We start from the raw sequence: 20,876 nt of genomic DNA, 5'->3' as shown, positions 1-20,876 counted from the left end.
ATCTCCCGCTTGGACTACTGCAACGCTCTCTATGTGGGGCTACCTTTGAAGGTGACCCAGAAACTGCAACTAATCCAGAATGCGGCAGCTAGACTGGTGACTGGGAGTGGCCGCCGAGACCATATAAGACCGGTTCTGAAAGACCTACATTGGCTCCCAGTACATTTCAGAGCACAATTCTGATCTTTAAAGTCCTAAACGGCCTCAGCCCAGTATACCTGAAGGAGCATCTTCACCCCCATCGTTCACCCTGGACTCCGAGGGCCTTCTGGCGGCTCTCTCCCTGCAAGAAGTGAGGTTACAGGGAACTAGGCAGAGGGCCTTCTCGGTAGTGGCACCCGCCCTGTGGAATGCCCTCCCATTAGATGTCAAGGAAATAAACAACTGTCCGACTTTTAGAAGACATCTGAAGGCAGCCCTGTTTAGGGAAGTTTTTAATGTTTGAAGTTTTATTCTGTTTTTAGTGTTCTGTTGAAAGCCACCCAGAGTGGTTGGGGAACCCAGTCAGATGGGCAGGGAAGAAATAATGATGATGATAATAATAATAATAATAATAATAATAATAATAATAATAATAATAATAATAAAATAATAATAATAATAATAATAGAAAATATGGTAGCCTTATTAGTGGCTGTGAAGATTGTTTAATTTTTTTTATACTCCAAATGGGGTTAGACACTAATTGATTGAAACTAGTGAAGCTGCACAGAAGCTAGAGATGTATTTTCCCATAACAGCTCCAGTGACAGCAGGGTGGTTTTTAATTTTTTTAAAAAAAGAACCACACATATCAAAACCCACCTGACATTCCTTATCAGGGTGCCATTGTCAAAGAGATTATTAGTGTGATGCTTAAAGTGCCTTCTCCGACTTGCAAAGTAGAATCTCTGCTGCTCAAAAGAGGAACATCACACTCTCTTTTCAATCTAGACAGCTGGGGGGGGGGGTAACATCCCAAGGCATTTTTTACAGCTCAGAAATGGGTTACTATGGGTCTGAAGGATCAGTCTGCTCCCAGTGTCTACCTATCAGGTGCCATAACTGTTTGTTTTCATGTAAACCAAAATCATCTTCATGCTTTGGCCCAGTTCGTACATCACAGCAAAACATTGTTAATAGTTTATCTTCAACATCTGGGTAGCTTTGCCACCCACCCACATACACACACCTCGGTGGTACCTCGGGTTAAGAACAGAATTCATTCTGGAGGTCCGTTCTTAACCTGAAATTGTTTTTAACCAGCTAAAGTGGTAATGGGGCCTCCTGTTGCTGCCGGGCCGCCACTGCATGATTTCTGTTCTCATCCTGAGAACCCGAGGTACTATTTCTGGGTTAGCGGAGTCTGTAACCTGAAGTGTCTGTAACCTGAAGCGTCTGTAACCCGAGGTACCACTGTAGATGCTTTCTTCAGCAAAACTAGCTGTTAATCAGCAAAATGGCAGACCCTCCATCCAGCTCTCAGGTGCTTTCCTTTCCTAGTTTCTTACCCTGGGAGATCTCCACTTCCTTACCTCACTGGTGACCTTCTGCCATTTATCAGTAAATTCCAGTGGAGTGCCAATCCCATCTTCAGATGGCCTCCTGGTGTGACCAAATGGGTGACAGACCCCCTTTGATCTTGACCTGTTGCAAGGAGCTTGGTTTTATCTATCCCCATCTCTAAACGCACCCTCAGGGCAGTTGGAATCCAGCTGGCCTACCTCGACTGCCACCAATATGTTTCTTCAACTATGGGAAGGAGTAAAGCAGGCATAAACTGACTTGCGCATGTTACCGCTGAATTATGGAGGCCCACCTTCTTTGACCAGCCATCTCTATAATACACAGGTTATGAACCCATTTTCACCTCAGCACAATAGCAAGTTTTCCCTTCACGTGTCTCAGTTTTTGAGACATGTGTGACAAGTCACAGGGGGTCGGTGTGAGCTATTGAGGTGTGAAAAGCAAAGAAAAAGCGTTGCCAGAACATCCGGGAATACTTCCAGATTAGAGGACAAATATATTTACTCCTTTTGCAGTTTCTGTATTTTGCACATGCCTGCATCATCATCATCATCATCATCATCATCATCATCATCATCATCATCATCATCATTTTAACATAAGAAACCACACACCTTGTTTTTAGAGCTTTCCCAGACGTACAGCCATATGTTTTGCTGCTTTAGTGTTTGAATAAATATTTGAGTTGTTTCCCTTTAGTAGCTGTTCGCCTCTCTCTTTTATTTTTTTGCTCTTGCAAAAGCAAAGAAAAATAGACTGCTTACTTTTCCACATGAAGGAAAGCTGCTGTATTCTGATGAAAATAAGGACATCTTATTTTTAATAATAATAATACCCCACCCATCTGACTGGGTTGCCCCAGCCACCCTGGGCAGCTTCCAACATATATAAATACAAAATCTAACATTAAACATTAAAAAGGCCGTTCTTTATACAGGGCTGCCTTCAGAAGTCTTCTAAAGGTTGTATAGTTACCGTATTGGCCTGAATATAAGCCTCACTCCCCCCCCCCCAAAAAAATGTGTGGCTTAAATTTGCGACCTTACAAAAATTGGCTTTTATGATATCAGTGCTGAAACAGACATATGGTAAAACAGAACGGGTGTGAGTGCCTGTGGAATTTTAAGGGAGCGGCTTATATTCTGGTATTGTCTCTCTCCCCCCCCCCCCGAATTTTAAAGGTGCTACTTATATTCGGGCCAATACGGTATATCAGTGGTCACATAACCTTACCCAACTCCTCCCTCTCTCCCTCATCAAGCACCACAAGACAAACTAACTTGGGCCCATCTTAGATTTGCAGTCTGGACCCCCTGAGCTCCATCACCCTCTTAATCAGAATCCCTCATTACCGTCATTCCTGTAGCTGAGCTACAGTTTTAAAGGGGGAAGACCAATATTTGCTTTGACATTCTGTTTTATGGTTCTCTTGCTTTACAGAATCAAATCTATACATAGCTCTTGAGGATGGATTTTAGCTGCCTTCCTGTTAAGGTTTATAATTTCTAAAATCTTCATCTAATCCCCCCCAAACTGATAAAAAGTGGAGGAATACAGATTTATATCCATGCAGTGATGCAATCAGAGTTAGATCTGCTGGCGCAGGAAATTCTCTGCATTTGAGAGTTACCGGTAGCAATCATTTCTGAAATCCAGATTAATATCCTTAAAAAAGAAAAAGCAGCTGAATGTTTATTTGAGCTAGAATGTTGATGGCACATAGTTATCAAATGTGGTCAAAAGCCCTGATCTATACAATCATGTAAATTACATTTGGTAAGAAATATATATGCTGTTTCCTTTCTTGAAGTTCTGCCAACAATGATTCCTTAATGCAGTCAATGTGACTGGGTGGGTAAGACAATATATTTGTGGATTTTAGTTGCATTTGCAGAATTCTACCGGTTTGCAGCAAGGCTTTAAAAAAATTAAATGAAGTACACATTTATCAACTGAAAGTGAATCTATTCCATCAGTTCACATAATAAAGCAATCACAATCTGATGAGCAGCTCTCTTTTGGAAGCTCTATTACAAGAGCTTTTAAAAGTAAAAAATTCCACCACCCATTTTTCTGCAGCATTTTTTTAAAATTGTAGGAAGGGAAGCATACTATTGAACGAGAAGGCACTGATCACACGTTAAAAATAAACACAGCAAACTTAATATTAGATGGAGCAAGCTGGTAGAGTTGGCAGTTCAGAGGAGATGTATGTTACTGTTGTAGTTCCTTCTGAAGTCAATTATTGCTGTTTGGCAATGTAAACCTTAATGCTGCTTGCAGCATGTTAAATAATAAATTACAGCAACACTTTGTGGTAACATTTTAGGAACCCAATTGATCACACATTCCAACATACTAAGAATACTTCCCTTGAAAACAGTACAGATTCAGTTGAGTCACAGGCTGCAACCATATTAGGCTGATCATATTGAACTTGAAGAGAAAGGGATTTGGGCAGCTGTGGGCAGGGTTGAGTGAGTAACCCTATATATGTTTACCCAGAAATCTATTCCTATTGAAGTAAGTGCGGATGGGATTGCCGTATGAAGACTGTGTTGTCCTTCCCTTCATTTATTCTCCTTTTAAAGAAGATGGAATGAGGCTAAGAAGCCTTGCCAAGGGCACACTCAAGATGGTGGCTTAGCTAAGAGCTGAAACACAACCTCACCTTCAGACTTGGCCCCTCCAAGTGTCCCTATTTTCCAGGGTCAGTCCTGGATTTACAGAAGCTGTTCAGGTTTCTAATTTGATCCCAGAATGTCCTGATTTTCCTTAGGATGTCCCTATTTTCTTTGGAGAAATGTTGGAGGGTATGCGGGTAGCAATCCCAGGAGTCTTTGCAACTGCACCCCCACAGCCAAGTGAATCTGACCCACAGCCACGCACTTTGGGGTACCAGTCGACCTCTGAATCACAGCCAGGTACTTTAGGGTACAGTCTACCCCCCTCATCATTTCCAGGGATGAGAAAGACTAAGAGCCACCATGGCCACCATTCATGCCAATCTTGTGAGTGCTACTGATTTTTCAAGTGTTTCCAGAGGTTTAGAGGGTGTTCACAAGCTTTTTAGATGGTGTTTCCCACCATACATGATTCCATGTACAGTGGTACCTCTACTTACGAATGTAATGCGTTCCGAACGCACATTTGTAAGTCGAATCCCATAGGAATGCATTGGGAGTAAAAATTCGTAAGTAGAAGCGACCCTATCTAAAAATTCGTAAGTAGAAAAAATCCTACCTAAACTGCATCCAAGATGGCGGACGGAGCTCTATTCGTAAGTAGAAACATTCATAAGTAGAGTTATTCGTAAGTAGAGGTACCACTGTATATGCATGGTCCTGGGAACATAACCCCTGGGTAAGTGGGGAGACCCCAAAGGTCTTATAGGCCTTTGCAGGGTTTCTTTTTTTAACAAAAAATGTTTATTTTTCCAAAATAAAAAGAAAATACATCCAATCAATACCTGGGGAAGACTGGTGGCAGCACTCGGAAGAAGAGCAATCTGACAGGGAGGAGGGAAGATCAGAACTGCAGCAACAAGTCGATCCAGAACCAGGCCCCAGGCAGGCAGGTTATCAGCCCCTCCACCCCTTCTCTGCAAAGGAACGCAGAGCTGAAAAACGCCAGCTGCAATTAGAAACAGCTGCAGCTCATAAAAAGCGGGGGAGTGAACCTGCTACTTAAGAGAGAGGTCGGCTGGCCACTCCTCAGCGTCTGCAACGTCGTACTGAAGTGCCTAGTTGCCTCGCTCATCTTGTCATTGGTTCCTGTAATCTTGATCTGGCTTTCCTGACCCCGGCTTTTGGACTTCTGGCTTGAACTGACTTTGGCTACTCTTGACTCCACGTAAGACTTCTGGCTTCCCTGACCCCGGCTTTTGGACTTCTGGCTTTAACTGACCTTGGCTACTCTTGACTCCCACGTAACTGTCTGACTTCAACTGGCTCTGATCAGACTGTTGACCTTGGCTTATCCGACCCTGTCTGCTGCTCTTCAGTGTGCCTACTTGCTGGCACCCTAACATTATGTCAGACCCGTCAGTGTTTTTTGCATTTTTACAATACTCCTTTATGTAATCCACAAATTTACACCATTCCTTTTGGAACTTCTGGTCTTTTTGCTCCCTTATCCTTCCAGTCATCCTTGCCAACTCAGAATACTCCATCAATTTATTCCGCCATTCCTCAATTCCGTTGTCTTCCACCTTTGAGCTAATACCATTCTGGCCGCTGTGGTGCGTACATGAATAATCTTTGATCATGTTTATTGATTTCATCTCCCATTAACCCCAACAAAAATGCCCCGGGTTTCTTGGGGAAAGTGTATTTTAACATCTTTTTAAACTCATTATAAATTGACTCCCAGACTATTTTTAGTTTTCTACACAGCCACCACATATGGTAAGGCCTTTGCAGGGTTTCTAGTAATAAATTGCAGCTGGAAGACTAAAGAACGTCATTGCAGACTGAACCTCTGACAATGTATTCCTAGTAGGCTATCTCTCAACATCTTCCTAATAGACGCCAGCTCAACCAATTGTGTTAGTGTAGCCTTGGTCTGTACCAAATTTAAATTCCTCTAGGTTTTTACATTTCATTTTAAAAAGGTTGCAGTGTGAATCAGAAAAGCCTTAATCATTTCAGCCTTGCTCCTAAAGATTGAAAGGATTAAAATTAAGTTGAGTAAAACATTAGAAGTTTAAGATCCTTTTGAACGGAGATAAGGAATGTACCCTCTTGACATCATTAAAAAAAATACTTCCCTCCCCCATTTTCCGTACAACTAACCCATTGCCCTCATTTTCAGGGCTCAACTACCTTGCCGTTCGCACAGCTGGGAGCACATGCAAGCTTATATTTTCAGAACTGAAAAGAGCTACTGCTGTAGCAATCTGTCCACAGCTGAAAAAAACTGTGTTAGCTTCAAAAGCACTTAGGTTCTACGGGGTGGATTACATAATGAAGCATTAAGGTCAGTTGCCACACCTGTTTTCTCTGCAGTGTGGCTTCGTGTCCGTTATTCCTTTGACAGACTTGAGGTGAATGAAGCAGCAAATGCATGAATCTTTAAAATGCAAGTGTTTGAAGTGTTTAAAAACATAACCCTCTTTGGTTGCATCTGATACAAGGTGGAGGTAAGAAAGGTGAGATATATGGGTGGTGACCTGTCGTGGAAGCCATTGTTGCTTGGTTTCTATGTTACTTGCATTTGCTTTTACCTGTGTGTGATCAGGTGGCTCTGCAGACCTTAACCCCTCCCTAAACAGGGGAAAGGTCAGGGACAAGGTGGGCAGGACTGTGCACTTTGGGACTTTGTGGGGTGGGACTTGAGCACACACCCACACCCCATGCCCTTGTTCATGGGTACAGAATCTGTGCAATCTCCAGCAATCTCTGTACAGTGGTACCTCGGTTTATGAACACAATTGGTTCCGGAAGCCTGTTCATAAACTGAAGCGTTCATAAACTGAAGCGAACTTTCCCATTGAAAGTAATGGAAAGTGGATTAATCTGTTCCAGACGGTCCGCGGAGTACTTAAACTGAAGCGTTCATAAACTGAAGCGACCTTTCCCATTGAAAGTAATGGAAAGTGGATTAATCCGTTCCAGACGGTCCGCGGAGTACTTAAACTGAAGCGTTCATAAACTGAAGCGAACTTTCCCATTGAAAGTAATGGAAAGTGGATTAATCTGTTCCAGACGGTCCGTGGAGTACTTAAACTGCAGCGTTCATAAACTGAAGCAAACTTTCCCATTGAAAGTAATGGAAAGTGGATTAATCCGTTCCAGACGGGTCCGCGGAGTACTCAACCTGAAGCGTACTTAACCCGAAGCATGGGTGTAATTGGTTCCGGAAGTCTGTTCATAAACTGAAGCGTTCATAAACTGAAGCGAACTTTCCCATTGAAAGTAATGGAAAGTGAATTAATCCATTCCAGATGGGTCCGCAGTGTTCATAAACCGAAAATTCGTAAACCGAGTAAGTCCAAAAGCTTTAATAATGCTGTGTAAAAATCAGGGCTCAAAATTGACACTTGTTTTGTTGCTGGTGGCAAATTGAAATTATGTGCAGGTGATCAAGCAAGGAAACCTTTGTGAACTGGGAAAGTTACCATAGTGTGTTTTTCTCCCCAGGCTATATCAGTATTACAAATGAATACAGTAGACAATTGGGCTAATAGCTTTTTGTGAACCTGTGTGCTAGACTAAAAGGCATTAGCCCCCCTTCGCATTCATCTTGGACTCTTACTGCTTTTGAAGACGATTAACTAGGTGGGATGAAAAGTTGATTGCCTCTCAGTGCATGGATTTCTGGTGTCTTTCCTTAACAAGGAACTGTTGGCAGGTGACATGGGAGAAGTAGAATGGATCTTTGGTTTGCCGAATAATCATTCAATTTAGAAATTGTTGTTTCACAGAGGTATTAGTTAACACTGTAATTTAAATAGCTCTAGTCCAGCATTAACACCAAACAATTACAAACAAGTCAAGAGCTTTGCTATAACTTTAATGTCAATTTTATTTCCAACAGTATGCTAGTCCCTTAGAGCAAACTATCCCATCACTGCACCTGGTTTCTAATCTGAAATGTTCACTGAAAGAGAAAAAATCCAGCTGAACTGAGTAGAACTTAATTCCTAAGTGAGCCTATAGCCTTTGTATAGATGAGTACAGGAAGGGGGTTGGGGAAGTGATAGTTGAGTTTAGAACATTCTAAACTTTGAGCAGGAGTCAAAACTTTTATTTAATGGGTACTTAATTAAAACTAATGAACCGTGTTGTTCATTACAAGCTTTTCTTGGAGAAATGTGTGCTTCTGAACGGCCCTGTCGTCATGATTACTGTTGCCATCCTGTAAAGCTCAGCAGGAAATTCTAGGCCTGCTTATTTAACTATCAGGGCTTCTTAATTAGGTTTGAATATGTTTCTCTTTTTAGAAGGCCCAAGCTATTTCAGAATGCTGGAAATAACTGTTCCTTTTCCGGTGATAACTTGCTGTCAGAAAAACAGTGCATGAACAACACTTGATTAATTGGAAAGGTAAATGATCGCCATGGTCCCATGTCAGAATTGCTTATGGTACAGAAAAAAACATTAGGTGTGACTCGTACCACCATTCATCATAGAAAGAATTTCAGAATCACAGTTGCATTGAGAAATATAGGGAGAAGTGCACCTTCTCGATTTTCTGCAGGAGTGCATGCATTTGTATTGAAATGAGCACCTTGTGAACAAGCAAAGGCAGGTGCAGGAGCATACAGTCAAGTGAAACTATTTTTTGTTATTATCTGTACTGTATATGTGACCATCTCTGGCTCACATAGAAGATAAATCTCTTTGATCTGCACTCTGCTTTCCAAGTAGTGGTAGGACCCAGTACATATTTTCATGTGCTGAACAGTTCAGTGTTCAAAACTCCCATTGTTCTAGGTGCATTTTGCGAGACAGGGAATTTCATTAGTAGAAGCAGTTTCTGAGCTCTGGGTGCAGCGCCTAAGATTTCAGATTAAAACTACAGAGTGGAAGGAAAGGAGGTCCCTTTTCTGCCTCCCCACTTCCAGCTACTCTCAAGACAGGAGCAGAAACCCTCTTAAGAATGTTAGGGGGGGTGGGCAGGAGAAGGACAACTAGACCATATGAAAAATGAAGCTGCAGTTCAATCATTTTAAACTTCGTATTCTATGAAAAAGCACACCTATACATTCCGTAGGTTTAAGGTGCCATTTAGCTCCTAGAAACTAACACTGGAACATCTGTGCTATATCAACAAAGCCTTTTACTACGACCATACGCTGATTGCTCGATCAGGGTGAATATTTTTAAGATCACTGTCACATGTAGATGCAACAAGACACAGTTAAGAAAAAAATAAGGCAAAAAATAACGGGGTATGAACCTGATAAATGAAGTAAGGTGAACGTATAACAATGTGCTCTTGGAAGCCCAGCTAATTTGCTGTCTCTCAACTGGGCAGCTACCCTGTTTTCTAGAGGTGCTTTCCCCCTTACAAAAACACATATTTTTCGACCTTGATGGCAAATTGTGAAACACACCTAAGTATGCCAAGTTAAAATTGACTTGGCAGTTTCTGAAAAATGTGAAGCAATCTGTTATGGTTATCAAATCAGGCCTTCAGTTCTGTCATCTTGAATCAAAGTGTGCATGTTCTGTAAAAGCTTTCAGAAAAGCACTTCAGCACCGGTTCTCCTTTAAAACATTGTAAAACAAATATCCATTACAGTTGCTGATTGTGCTTGCAATATACTTTGTGAGCTTTTAGCAAAACTGAAAAAGGAAAACAAATTGTGGAGCTGCTAGCCCTCTCCAGAGAGAAAAATGTTTGTGTACAACACTATTCTGTTTTGAAATTAGAAGCTTAAGTTATTGCTACCTTTCATTTGGAAAATTAACCAGTTAACAAACTGAATCAAGTACAAGGAAATAATCAAATATAACAGCTCTGTAATATGTTGATTTGGGTTGCCGGTTAGCAACGCATCATTCAAGAAAAACTAAGTATAAATGACTTTGGATCAATGTTTATTTTACCAGAACAACGCGGAAGCTTTACTTGTTGAAAGGGTTTAGGTACTGTAACTGAGATCAGGGTGCTCTCGAATGGGAAGAAGCTATGCCCATCTCATGAGTGATGTGCTTGCTTTAGTGGTCTAGGATCCATCCACAACAGAGACGTTCCATTGCACTGCTAAGTATAACATGGGAATTGACTCCTAAATGGTACACATCCACAAATTTTACACATCACTTGGGGAAGACAGGCAAACTAATATCAGTGTACTGGAAGAAGCAAAGATCACCAGTGTTGAAGCAATGATTCTTTAACATCAACTTTGTTGGACTGGTCATGTTGTTCGGATGCCTGATTATTGTCTTCCAAAGCAACTACTCTATTCCGAACTTAAAAATGGAAAGTGTAATGCTGGTGGTCAACAAAAGAGGTTTTGTTTTTTAAAAAATAATTTTTATTAATTTTACAAACAAAAGGCAATAATCTTTAGTTTTACACGATAAAATACAACAAGACATACATTTCATATTCTCTCGTCCTCTTCCACCCCACCCCCCCAGGCCCCCTCCTGCCACGAGAGGTTCCCATGAAGGCTGGACGGTCGAAGGCATTTCATTTTATAGCCGGGCTTATCTCCTCCCCCCCTTCCCCCCCAGAGCCCACCCCTGCCACCAGTGCGCCCCAGGTCGATGAGGGAAGACAGAGGAGGACAACCGCCCAACTATCTATCCAAACATGTCTTTTGACCAAAAACAGAAATAAAAAGAAAAGAAAGACAAAACAAAAAAGAGTGACTTCACTCAACAAAAGAGGTTTAAAGACTGTCTCAAGGAAAATCTAAAAAAATGTAGTATAAACACTGACAACTGGGAAACACTGGCCTGCAAGCGCTCCAGTTGGAGAACAGCCTTGGTGTCATGGGCTCTGAAGACACTCGAACCCAGGACGCAAAGGAGAAACGTGCTAAGAGGAAGGCACACTTGGGAAATCCACACCGTGATCAACTCCTGCCCGGAAACCAATGTCCCCACTGTGGAAGGACGTGTGGATCCAGAATTGCCCTCCACAATCACTTATGGACTCATTGTTAAAACTGTGTTTATGGAAGACAATGTTACTCTGCTATGAGTGATTGCCAAAGAAGAAGAAGATTGTAATTCTAAAGCCCTATATCAGGGTTCCAAGTTGTATTTCGAGCCTACAAACTGTCAGCCTCTCCAGTGCACCTGGGAGGTGTGCAGACTAAGGCTGGGAGATACCTGGTTTTCAGCATTGTGATACACCACCAACTAAACATTGCAATATACTGATAAATCATAACATCTGAAATAAGGATAGAGCTATGGGCTGGCTTCACGATTTTTCCTGCATCGTGATTTTTGCTGGCATCTGCTCTTGTGATTTGCTGCTCCTTGCATGAGGCCAGGGAGAGCTGAGCTGAGCTGAGCTTGCAGAGTTAACAGGCTGCAGGAATTGAGAGAAGCATTGACTGGCTTAACAGTTTTCCCCACTTTGTGATTTTTGCAGAGTGCACACACTCACCCACACTGATTCACGATATTTTACCAGTTCAAAAATTAAGAAACTGATATCGCATTATGAATTTCAAACTAGTTTTGGATTATATATTGATATATCGTCCAGCCCTAGTGCAGACTGGGGCAATCAGTATACAACAGAGGGGGCAGATGCAGGAAGTGCAAACCCGCTCTTGCTCCTTATATGATTGTAATCAGGTAGCACATGCCAAATATGTATGTGCTTTCTCGATGGTTTTCTCAGTGGGAGATGGAGGTGGCGAGAGAAGAGAAGAAGGGAGACCTAGGGTGCTGTCTGTCAGCAGTAGCCTTTCCCAATTTAAAGGCAAGGGAAAACTTTGCTAACATTTGCAGATACGCTCCAGATTAACAGTATGTGATTCATTGGAACATGGTTGAAAAAGAACACAATCTGATTGCTTCAGGTTTGGGCTGATATGGTCAAGATTGAGCCCAGGGCTGCCAATCCAGGACAACACTGCATCATGTGGCCTTTGATATCCTAGGTTGTCCTAGGGCAGGCATCCCCAAACTGCGGCCCTCCAGATTTTTGGCCTACAACTCCCATGATCCCTAGCTAAGAGGACCAGTGGTCAGGGATGATGGGATTGTAGTCCAAAACATCTGGAGGGCCGAAGTTTGGGGATGCCTGTCCTAGGGCATAATGATCTTGTTCAAGATTGGCTCCCAAGGATGGCATGATTGGACATTTGCTAGTGCCCCAAGCCCGCCTGAGGGCTGGCTGCCATAACAAAAGTGACCATTCTTACTTTGTAAGGAGTGCCCAAGAAGATTAGATGCAGCAAAGGAGAAATCTTGGCTTCCATGTCCTGTTCCTTTCAGGTTAAGGGGGTCCACAAGGTGGTGGGGTGGTTTGTGCAAAGGGCCCCCAGCACTGCTCATGTTGCAGGATGCATGGATTGCTTTTGTTCCAAATGGAAGGAAAAGGGAAGGGGAAAAATCTCAAGATGTGGATTTGGTTTCATTTATAAACAAACCCAACACATTTTAGCTTGCATAAATTGACACGTTGGGCTTGCTTATAAATAAAACCATATCTAGCATCTTGAGATTTTTCTCCTTCCCCTTTTTCTGATTTATTCTGGGTGCTGACCGTTTTCTTACTTTTATATAGATGGGGCTGACTTGTATATGTGCCACAGTGTGGACATTGTCACTGTCACAGAGCCACTGCCTCTTGTAGGCACATGGTAACAGGATTGCAACAACCAGCGAAGCAAGGAAATTTGCACTGTTTCTTTCTGTTACATACAGTGCATTACAGCTATGCCATCACAACTTGGCATAGTTATAATGTACAGTACTGTATTATGATTGGGGAAAACCTGTTGAAAAAGTTTATGGATTTCTTAGCCACTCTTAATGCACTTGGTTTTGTTTTGTTCTTAATTTGCCTCTAAATCAGTCTTCTGACAATATACGGTAACTAGGGCATGATGTATGCTACAGATCCATGAAGCATAAATATCTCAGGGATATAATTATCATGTTGTGGTGGTTTGAAAATGTTAATTGGAAGCTAACATTTGCCTTCTGAGCAGATTCCTTCTAAATATTTTATCATCCTCATGCTAGAACTTGTGGGGAGATTAGTGGCTAAATTGTAATCGCCGCTGTCTAGCATCTATAAATTGATGTAATAAGCATAGCGAAACCTAATTTGCCAAACTGTATGATATCATTATTAGTAAGTGTAGTTCATCTCATGCTTGTAGGCATATAAAGATGTATATCTGACTGGCGGAAAGGGAAAAGTTATTGAACCCCAGTGACCTTAACAGAATATGCTTAGTCTCAATTCTCCAGTAGGGGGAGCTCTTGCGGGACCTGGGTGTTTGCCTGCATGCACATAAATGCCAGCAGTGCTTTAATAGGAACTGGTGGTGTATTAGTGACCTCTTGTTGGATACTTTTGTCATGAAAGGCAAGTAAAACTGGCAGTTCTTCTCCGGCTCAGATTTTTACCTGAGCCAGATAAGTATTTGGGACCTTGTAAGGTTTGCCTTTCCTTTTGAGAGAAACTTCACGGAGTCTCTGAAGTTCACTTCTGAGCCTGATTTGGGATGAGTTAGATAGCATCCTCTACACGTGAAAGAAGTGCAAGAATCACAGCGAAAAGACATATGGGAGTTTTCTAGAGGATGACTCACAATGTGCATAGGAGGAACAAAATAAAAAATATCCTTCCAGTATCACCTTAGAGACCAACTAAGTTTGTCATTGGTATGAGCTTTCGTGTGCATGCATACTTCTTCAGATACACGAAAGCTCATACCAATGACAAACTTAGTTGGTCTCTAAGGTGCTACTGGAAGGATTTTTTTTATTTTGTTTCGACTACGTTAGACCAATATGGCTACCTACCTGCTTAGGATGAGTTATCTTGCTGAGTGAAAAGCCACATTTTACTGTCTTCGTTTTTTTATTATGTCTTTTGTGTCTTGATATTATTATTATTATTATTATTATTATTATTATTATTATTATATTTTGTGCTTTGTATACTGTAATTTTCTATTGTGAACCACCCTGAGACTTATGGGTATAGGGCATTATACAGATTTAATTTAATAATATATTCTTTTCCCTTATTGAGTGTAATGAACATAAGAAGAATCCCGCTGCTGAGACCACATGTCTGTCTCGTATTAAGACAAAAGCTGCCCAATCTTAATTGCAAAAGCAAGAAATAATTTCCTTTGCTAAAACTTCTCACCACAACTTCTCACCATTAGAATCAGGTTCCAAGCAAGCATGCGTATGTAGGCGAGAGCTTCACACGTCTGATTTTTGCCGCAGTAGTTTTCTAATAAATGGATGACATTATTTCGTGCTATATATATGTTGCAGGGAGTGAGTACTGAGAAAGGAACAAATCCTCTGTGGGCATATGTGAACTGGTTCCAGTCACGTGAATAGCTGTGTGCTAATTTAAGTTGACAGCTGTATCAAAATGGATTAGTGCCACCACTGCCAAACCCTTTGAGTTTAAACTTTCCACATACATATATTAAACGTGAAGGAGAATTTTAAAAGCTTGAAATAATTTTATATAAGTCATTTATCTTGTTTTCCTTGAACCCTGGGAGACCCCAAGTCTGCAGATTGCCACATTGCTATTATAATTATAATTAATTATTATTACTCCCCCTCCACTAGCAGGTCCCAGGGTGAGTTAGAGCAATTTAACATTCAGTATTAAAAACAGCTAAAATAAATTGCAGTCACAGAAATAGGATGGGGTCCTGAAAGAACAAAGCACAAATGTTCCAGGCCAGGGTAAAGATGCGTGCCTTCAGTGGGATATTATATTATTGTGATATTTAGGTTGCGGTTGTATATGAACTACTTTGGGAGTAAGTATTATGGAAGTCAATAGAAACTATCACCAATATAGTTTTTTAAAATTATTATTAAATAATATAAGTATGATAAGTCCCAGGGATCCGGGAAGACGTGGGTCTCTGATTGTGTATTGTAGATTAAGATAGAAGGTTGATAGAATATAACATTTTGTGTTTGTGTGGGTGTGTTTCTTTTTTTTCTATTCGTGTCTCTTCTCTTTCCCTTTTTATTATTTTCCTCTCTTTAGATAATAGCTTTGCTTGGTTTTTTTTATGGTATTGTATCTTGAAAATGTTTAATAAAATTGATTAAAAATTGAAACTGTCTCCAAGGAGACCTCCATTCGATTTTTCTGTAAATATGGGGGGCAGTTTTAGAGAGGGGGAATAAGGTAATAGGGCAGATTGAAGAATATCTTAACCTGTCTGCCAGGAGTAAAGGGGGAGCAGGAAGCTACCTTTCATACATGTCTCACCTGAAAGCCCTTATTTGGAAAACGTAAAAGAGAAAATTAATGAAAAGGTTAATGGTTCGTCTCATTTTTCTACTTGTATCTTTGCTGCGTGTGCAGTCCCACACTTAAATATTTTGTTTGTTTGTAATATAACAGCCCAGTTTAGCTTGTCTCCATCCATTGGGTGTGAATTGGCACCTCCACATTGCACCTAGGCACAAAGGTGTCACAATTTACATGATTTTGATCGCTTGGGAAGAAAGGGTTGACTATCTGAATGGCCAATGCTAAGCAAGCATTTGGATGCATCAGGTTTTGTTATGATTAAGGGAGGTAATAAAACAGAATGGTCAGCCTGCCTATCGCTGGCTGTTGAGACCCATTTGTCCCAAGGGTCTGAACTGGGTGTCTGGACTGCATACAGTCTGGGGCCAGAATGCCTAAATCTCTCTTTCCCCTCCTCCCGAGAGCCAATGTGGTGTAGTGGTTAAGGGCGTTAGGCTCATAATCTGGTGATCCGTTCCTCCACATGCAGCTGCTGGGTGAGCTTGGGGTAGTCACACTTCTCTGAAGTCTCTCAGCCTCACTCACCTCACAGAGTGTTTGTTGTGGGAGAGGAAGGGAAAGGAGAATGTTAGCCGCTTTGAGACTCTTTCGGGTAGTGATAAAGCGGGATATCAAACCCAAACTCCTCCTCCTCCTCCTCCTTCTTCACCTTGAGATCAGGTTGAGGAAGCTCCATGTTATGTCACACTGGTATCGGAGGTATGTTTGACATGTGGGAGAGAGCCTTTTTGTAGCTACAGTTAGATTTGTAATGGTTTTTGGGTGCCTTTTAAAAAGACTTGTTTATTCCAGCTGACAGTTTAGTCTGCTGCTCCATCTGTAACTTATTGAACTGATTTGCGTTTCTTTTGTGTTCTAGATGGGTAGTTGTTTTGGGTATCTTTGGGAGGAAAACCAGGGTATAGGTTGATGATGGAAAAAATTTTAGTGTCTTGCTCTTGGCAGCTCACCACTCTCAGGTACAGTTTTCATGACATATTGAGATGGATGTATTATCCCCAGTATATGAGTGTTCCTCTTGTCTCCCTCTGCTTTAGTTTACTGTGCTGTTTCATAAGGCTTTCTCCCAGGTGTTTGCCGGTATCATTTACAGCACTGCAGAAACCTTTGTTTAAAATCTTTTCGTCCAAAGCAGCTCTGCACAGCTAGAACCCCACTAAGCCAAATGCAGATTGTTGGTTATCTACTATGGTCTCCCTATTTCTGTTATCACAGGCAGGCAGCAAAAAACAAAAGAGTTCTTAGTCTCTAGTAGGGTGAAATGTGAGGCAAGGGGGAGTCTGTTCAGCTTGGTGGCTTATATGCTGTGTAGGCTTGATCTGAAGAAGCCTTTAACAATTTGGTGCCCACAAGATGTTTCAGAAGACAACTCCCAACATCCCTGACTATTGTGGCTGGAGCTGTTGGGAGTCGAAGGTTGGGGGAAGGCTGATTTTTTCAACATAGTCAAGAAAAACCCATCTCATTCATAGAATGTCTGGAAATGCTGATGCCACGAGGCCCTCGCATGTTACATTATTGTGAAAAAAATTAGCCGTTCTGAGATCTCAAAGTAATATCATCATGGCTTTCAGAAACAACATGACTATTTGCTTTTCAGGTACCTCAGGAGATATAGATTGAAATAACTGCCATGGTGTTCAAAATCTTAATTATGACAGCATGAATGATTGAGATTTTCCCTCTGGCCATATATACTTGGATAACACAATTCACAGATGTGAGAAACAATATTTTAGAGGCAAAGGGGCAAGGAAACAGTTGATACTATTGAAGACCCATTCCTAGAAAACTTTATAAAAGCTGCAGCAGGCAACGTCTTTATTGGGACCAACCAAAATTTCACAAACAATGAGCCTAGGAAGTTCCTGAGTTTGAGAGACTTCACCATGCCACCTTGGAGTTTCCTGGCAAGCCTTGCCCTATTGTATTTTGTGATGCCATTGCATGTCACAATGTGGGCAAAATGTTGGGAACAAGCCTTTTCCATATTGAGTCACATTGGATACAGGAAGGGGATGGATAAGAAATAATCTTGTTGTAGCTGCCAGTAGCTGCTCTCATCACAGTTGATGGGTGTTATGGCAGAAGTCCCTGCAAATACCGTAAGTAGATTAGATGAATACATGAATAGGAATTTTGGGTTCTGCTAGCCATGGTAGCCAAAATGCAGCCTCAGTTTTCCGAGATAAACAATCCTGATCTACCATATGTTTAGGATTAAAAGCAGGGAATGGGTTTCACCATTGTGTCCTCATTTGAGCATCCATGAAACAGATGTATGGCCATTGTTGATGGGCAGATTGCTGTGGTAGATGAACCGTTAATTTTATCCAACATGGATTTTGTGCTCTGAGCTTCCTGTTCCTTTAGAAGAGTCCCAACAGTGTGATTCCCTCCAAATAAAAAAAATGATTGTGGAGAATTACAGAATTGTAGACTCAATTTTCTGGCTTTATTCCCAATAGCCCTTGCTCAGGCCAGAGTAGGCATCTGGCTTATTCCAAGGGAACTTAATCTGAATGCTGTATTTTTAAATTTTTGTTTGCATTCTTTCTCTGTGTGTATATTATTGAAGGGCGGTGTACAAATTCATCAAATAAACACAAACACATTTTGTTGTTTTTTAAAAAAATAACTTCTTACGCTGCTTATTTATATCTTGTTTATTTATTAGGGTGATCAATGCGGGTAAAAGTACACACAATGAAGACCAGGCCAGTTGTGAAGTACTTTCAGTCAAGAAGAAAGCAGGAGGAACTAATTCCACACCAAACAAAAACTCTTCTACTAAACGGAGGTCTTCATTGCCAAATGGGGAAGGACTGCAGCTGAAAGAGAATTCAGTAAGTTGCCGCTTCCTTCTTTAATCTGTCCACAGTGAGATGGTTGCTTCACTTGCAGGATCCTTGTGCAAGTAGTCTATGCTGCAATGTTCTCTCAGTAAAACACGTGTGTATAGTTCCCATTCTTTCCAGCTTCTGGCGCTATCTTTGATAGCTTGTCCAAGCCAATTTGTCCAAGACTGTGTTTTGCATGCCTAAGAACAATTGTGTTGAAAATGTGGATTGACTTATAAGCTCTGGGTTCAGCCCCTGAAATGCTTCCAATGATTGCTTCAGCTCATGATGGCCACCAACTTGGACAGGTTTAAAAGAGGATCAGACAAATCCAGGGAGGAGAAGACTATCGGCGGGACTTGCTATTGCACTCATTCCTATTTCCAAAGTTCACATTGGCATCTGGTTCACCCCTGTGAGAATGGGATGTGGGCCTCAGATGATCTCTTCTTATGTGCCAACCAGGCAGCCTTGTCCTGTACTTGCAGCTGCTCCAGAGCTATATTTTAAAAATTAGTATGATAAATAAAGGTTAGGCGATACAGCTAGTCATGGTGGCTGCTGTTTTCTTTGCAGAGGTTGAAGCTCTGCTTAGGATGCCCAGGTTGTAAGGCTCAGTAGCTGTGAGCAGAAGCTGCTGTCCACCTCCATAATTCACCTTAGCACATATGAAGCAGTGACATTCAAAATTACGTATGGTATCCAACTAAGTTAGACCCATTTAGTGTAATGGACATGCTCATTTAAGTCCATTGGTTTTAGAGCATCTACTCTTCAGGGTGAGCAAGTTGACTACAGCTCTGCAGCTTCTGCTCCTGGTGCATGATTTGAGGTTCATCAAATAACAGGTGCAGCCAGAGACAAGCACAACTTCTCCCTTTCCCCAAAAGATGCCAGTTGACCCGGGGCCAACAAGAGGGAGGAGACTCTGAGCTTGTTCTCTCCCCACCATAAAAAAAAACTTTTGAGAAATGAAAGTCTCTAGCCCTTGTAGAATGAGAGATAATAAAGCAAAATGTGTGAAATGAACCTTTCAGTGCTTTTAGAAAATGGGCGTAAAGTGACAGCTGTGAGTGCTGTAGAGAAATTCTAGAATCGCAGGTGTGCCAGGGAAGATTTAAAAAATGGCCATAACCAGGAAGTCACTTCTCTAAACAACGTAGCTTGAGATAATGGAGGACTTCCTGGTTCATTTTTAAGCTGTTCTTTGTTTTTCTTTGGTAAAGAAATGTCCGTTGCCCAGAGAAAACAACCAAGCAATTCAAGATTTTAGTTTAGGTGTGCCCACCGAAAACCAAAAGTTAGCTGCAAATGCAGGAGTTTGTGTGCTCATTTCTAACTGATTTAATTTCATTAAGAAATGTGATTTCCCCCTCTCTTGCGTATGCAAACATAAACGGAATTACCACACACGTCCAGCCCATTTTAGTATATCCATATTTCAGGGGGGCATTGCGGCAGAGAGAGAGAGAGCATGGGCTATGTCACCCCTCCAAAATAGCCCAATTTTGTTATACAATGGCAGGTGGATTGAAAGTGGGAGGACTGAGAGAAGAGTGTACGACAACCATGAAGGGTACTCTAGTGTTGCTATACTCTAGTCTCTTGGCTTTTTAAAAAAAGGAAAATGCAGTAAAAACAACAACAACTGGCTTTGCATGGTTTCAGGGCTCTTGTCCCTGAAAGTTCTTTGACAGGCAGAGATTCAATAGGTAAAGTTATTTCTAGTATAGAAATACAGTTACGGGAAAGTTTTAATTTGCTGACTTCACTGTCAGACATCTTAGTTCATTTAGTTTCAGTCCCTATACGTCACTTGCAAATGAGAACACAATTTTGCCTAGAATATAAATAATATGCAAATCTGTGCCTTCTTCTGTTTTAAACCCAGAAAATCTTGCTCACACACCTGTTTCTCTGCGTTATGGATTTTTTGAAGGAGCTTCTTGTCCTCAAATAAGATTCAATAGTCTAACCTTACAAATTACCTTACAAAGGTATCTGAAGAAGTGTGCATGCACACGAAAGCTTATGCCTATGACAAATGATAAGCGATCTTCAGCCATCTCAACCCTTGCTTTTTCATGCAAAACCATTTGCAGTCGTTTTCGGTCATCAACAGCTATCAGTCAGTCAATCACCCACCACCCTTCTGAGTGATCCCCCCTCCCCTCCCCATCCCCACCCCTCCCCACCCCTTCTCTACATAAGTGCCTGGGGACTTCTATTTCACTGTATCTGAAGAAGTGTGCATGCACACGAAAGCTCATACCAAAATAAAAACTTAGTTGGTCTTTAAGGTGCTACTGAAGGAATTTTTTTATTTGCCTATGACAAACTTAGTTGGTCTCTAAGGTGCTACTGGAAGGATTTATTATTATTATTATTATTATTATTATTATTATTATTATTATTATTATTATTATTTGTTTCGGTTACCTTACAAATGTTATCTGTACATGGTTCATTTCCCAGTTCTCTGGGTGCCTCATTTGAAAACCAGTTAAGAATTTAATATATGTATAGATGATAACATGCTTTGAAATATATAGCCTGAGTTTATTGAGCTTC

At 41.2% G+C, this 20,876-nt stretch overlaps 1 protein-coding gene across 2 annotated transcripts in view; it reads left to right on the top strand.

The window, feature by feature from the left end:
- PPM1H (protein phosphatase, Mg2+/Mn2+ dependent 1H) overlaps window positions 1-20,876 on the top strand; it is a 90,421-nt gene that overhangs the window by 13,437 nt on the left and 56,108 nt on the right. For both annotated transcript variants that reach the window (XR_009558260.1, XM_035126644.2), the window contains exon 2: window positions 18,143-18,311. Coding sequence is in view for 1 of the 2 variants with exons in the window: in XM_035126644.2 (XP_034982535.1) it covers window positions 18,143-18,311 (169 nt within the window). In the remaining variant the exon portion in view is untranslated. The remainder of the gene's footprint in view (window positions 1-18,142; window positions 18,312-20,876) is intronic.

This window comes from Zootoca vivipara, chromosome 10, assembly GCF_963506605.1.
Source record: "Zootoca vivipara chromosome 10, rZooViv1.1, whole genome shotgun sequence".
Taxonomy (NCBI): Eukaryota; Metazoa; Chordata; class Lepidosauria; order Squamata; family Lacertidae; genus Zootoca; species Zootoca vivipara.
The sequence above is the reverse complement of the archived record's forward strand: the minus strand, read 5'-3'. Positions and strand labels throughout refer to the sequence as shown.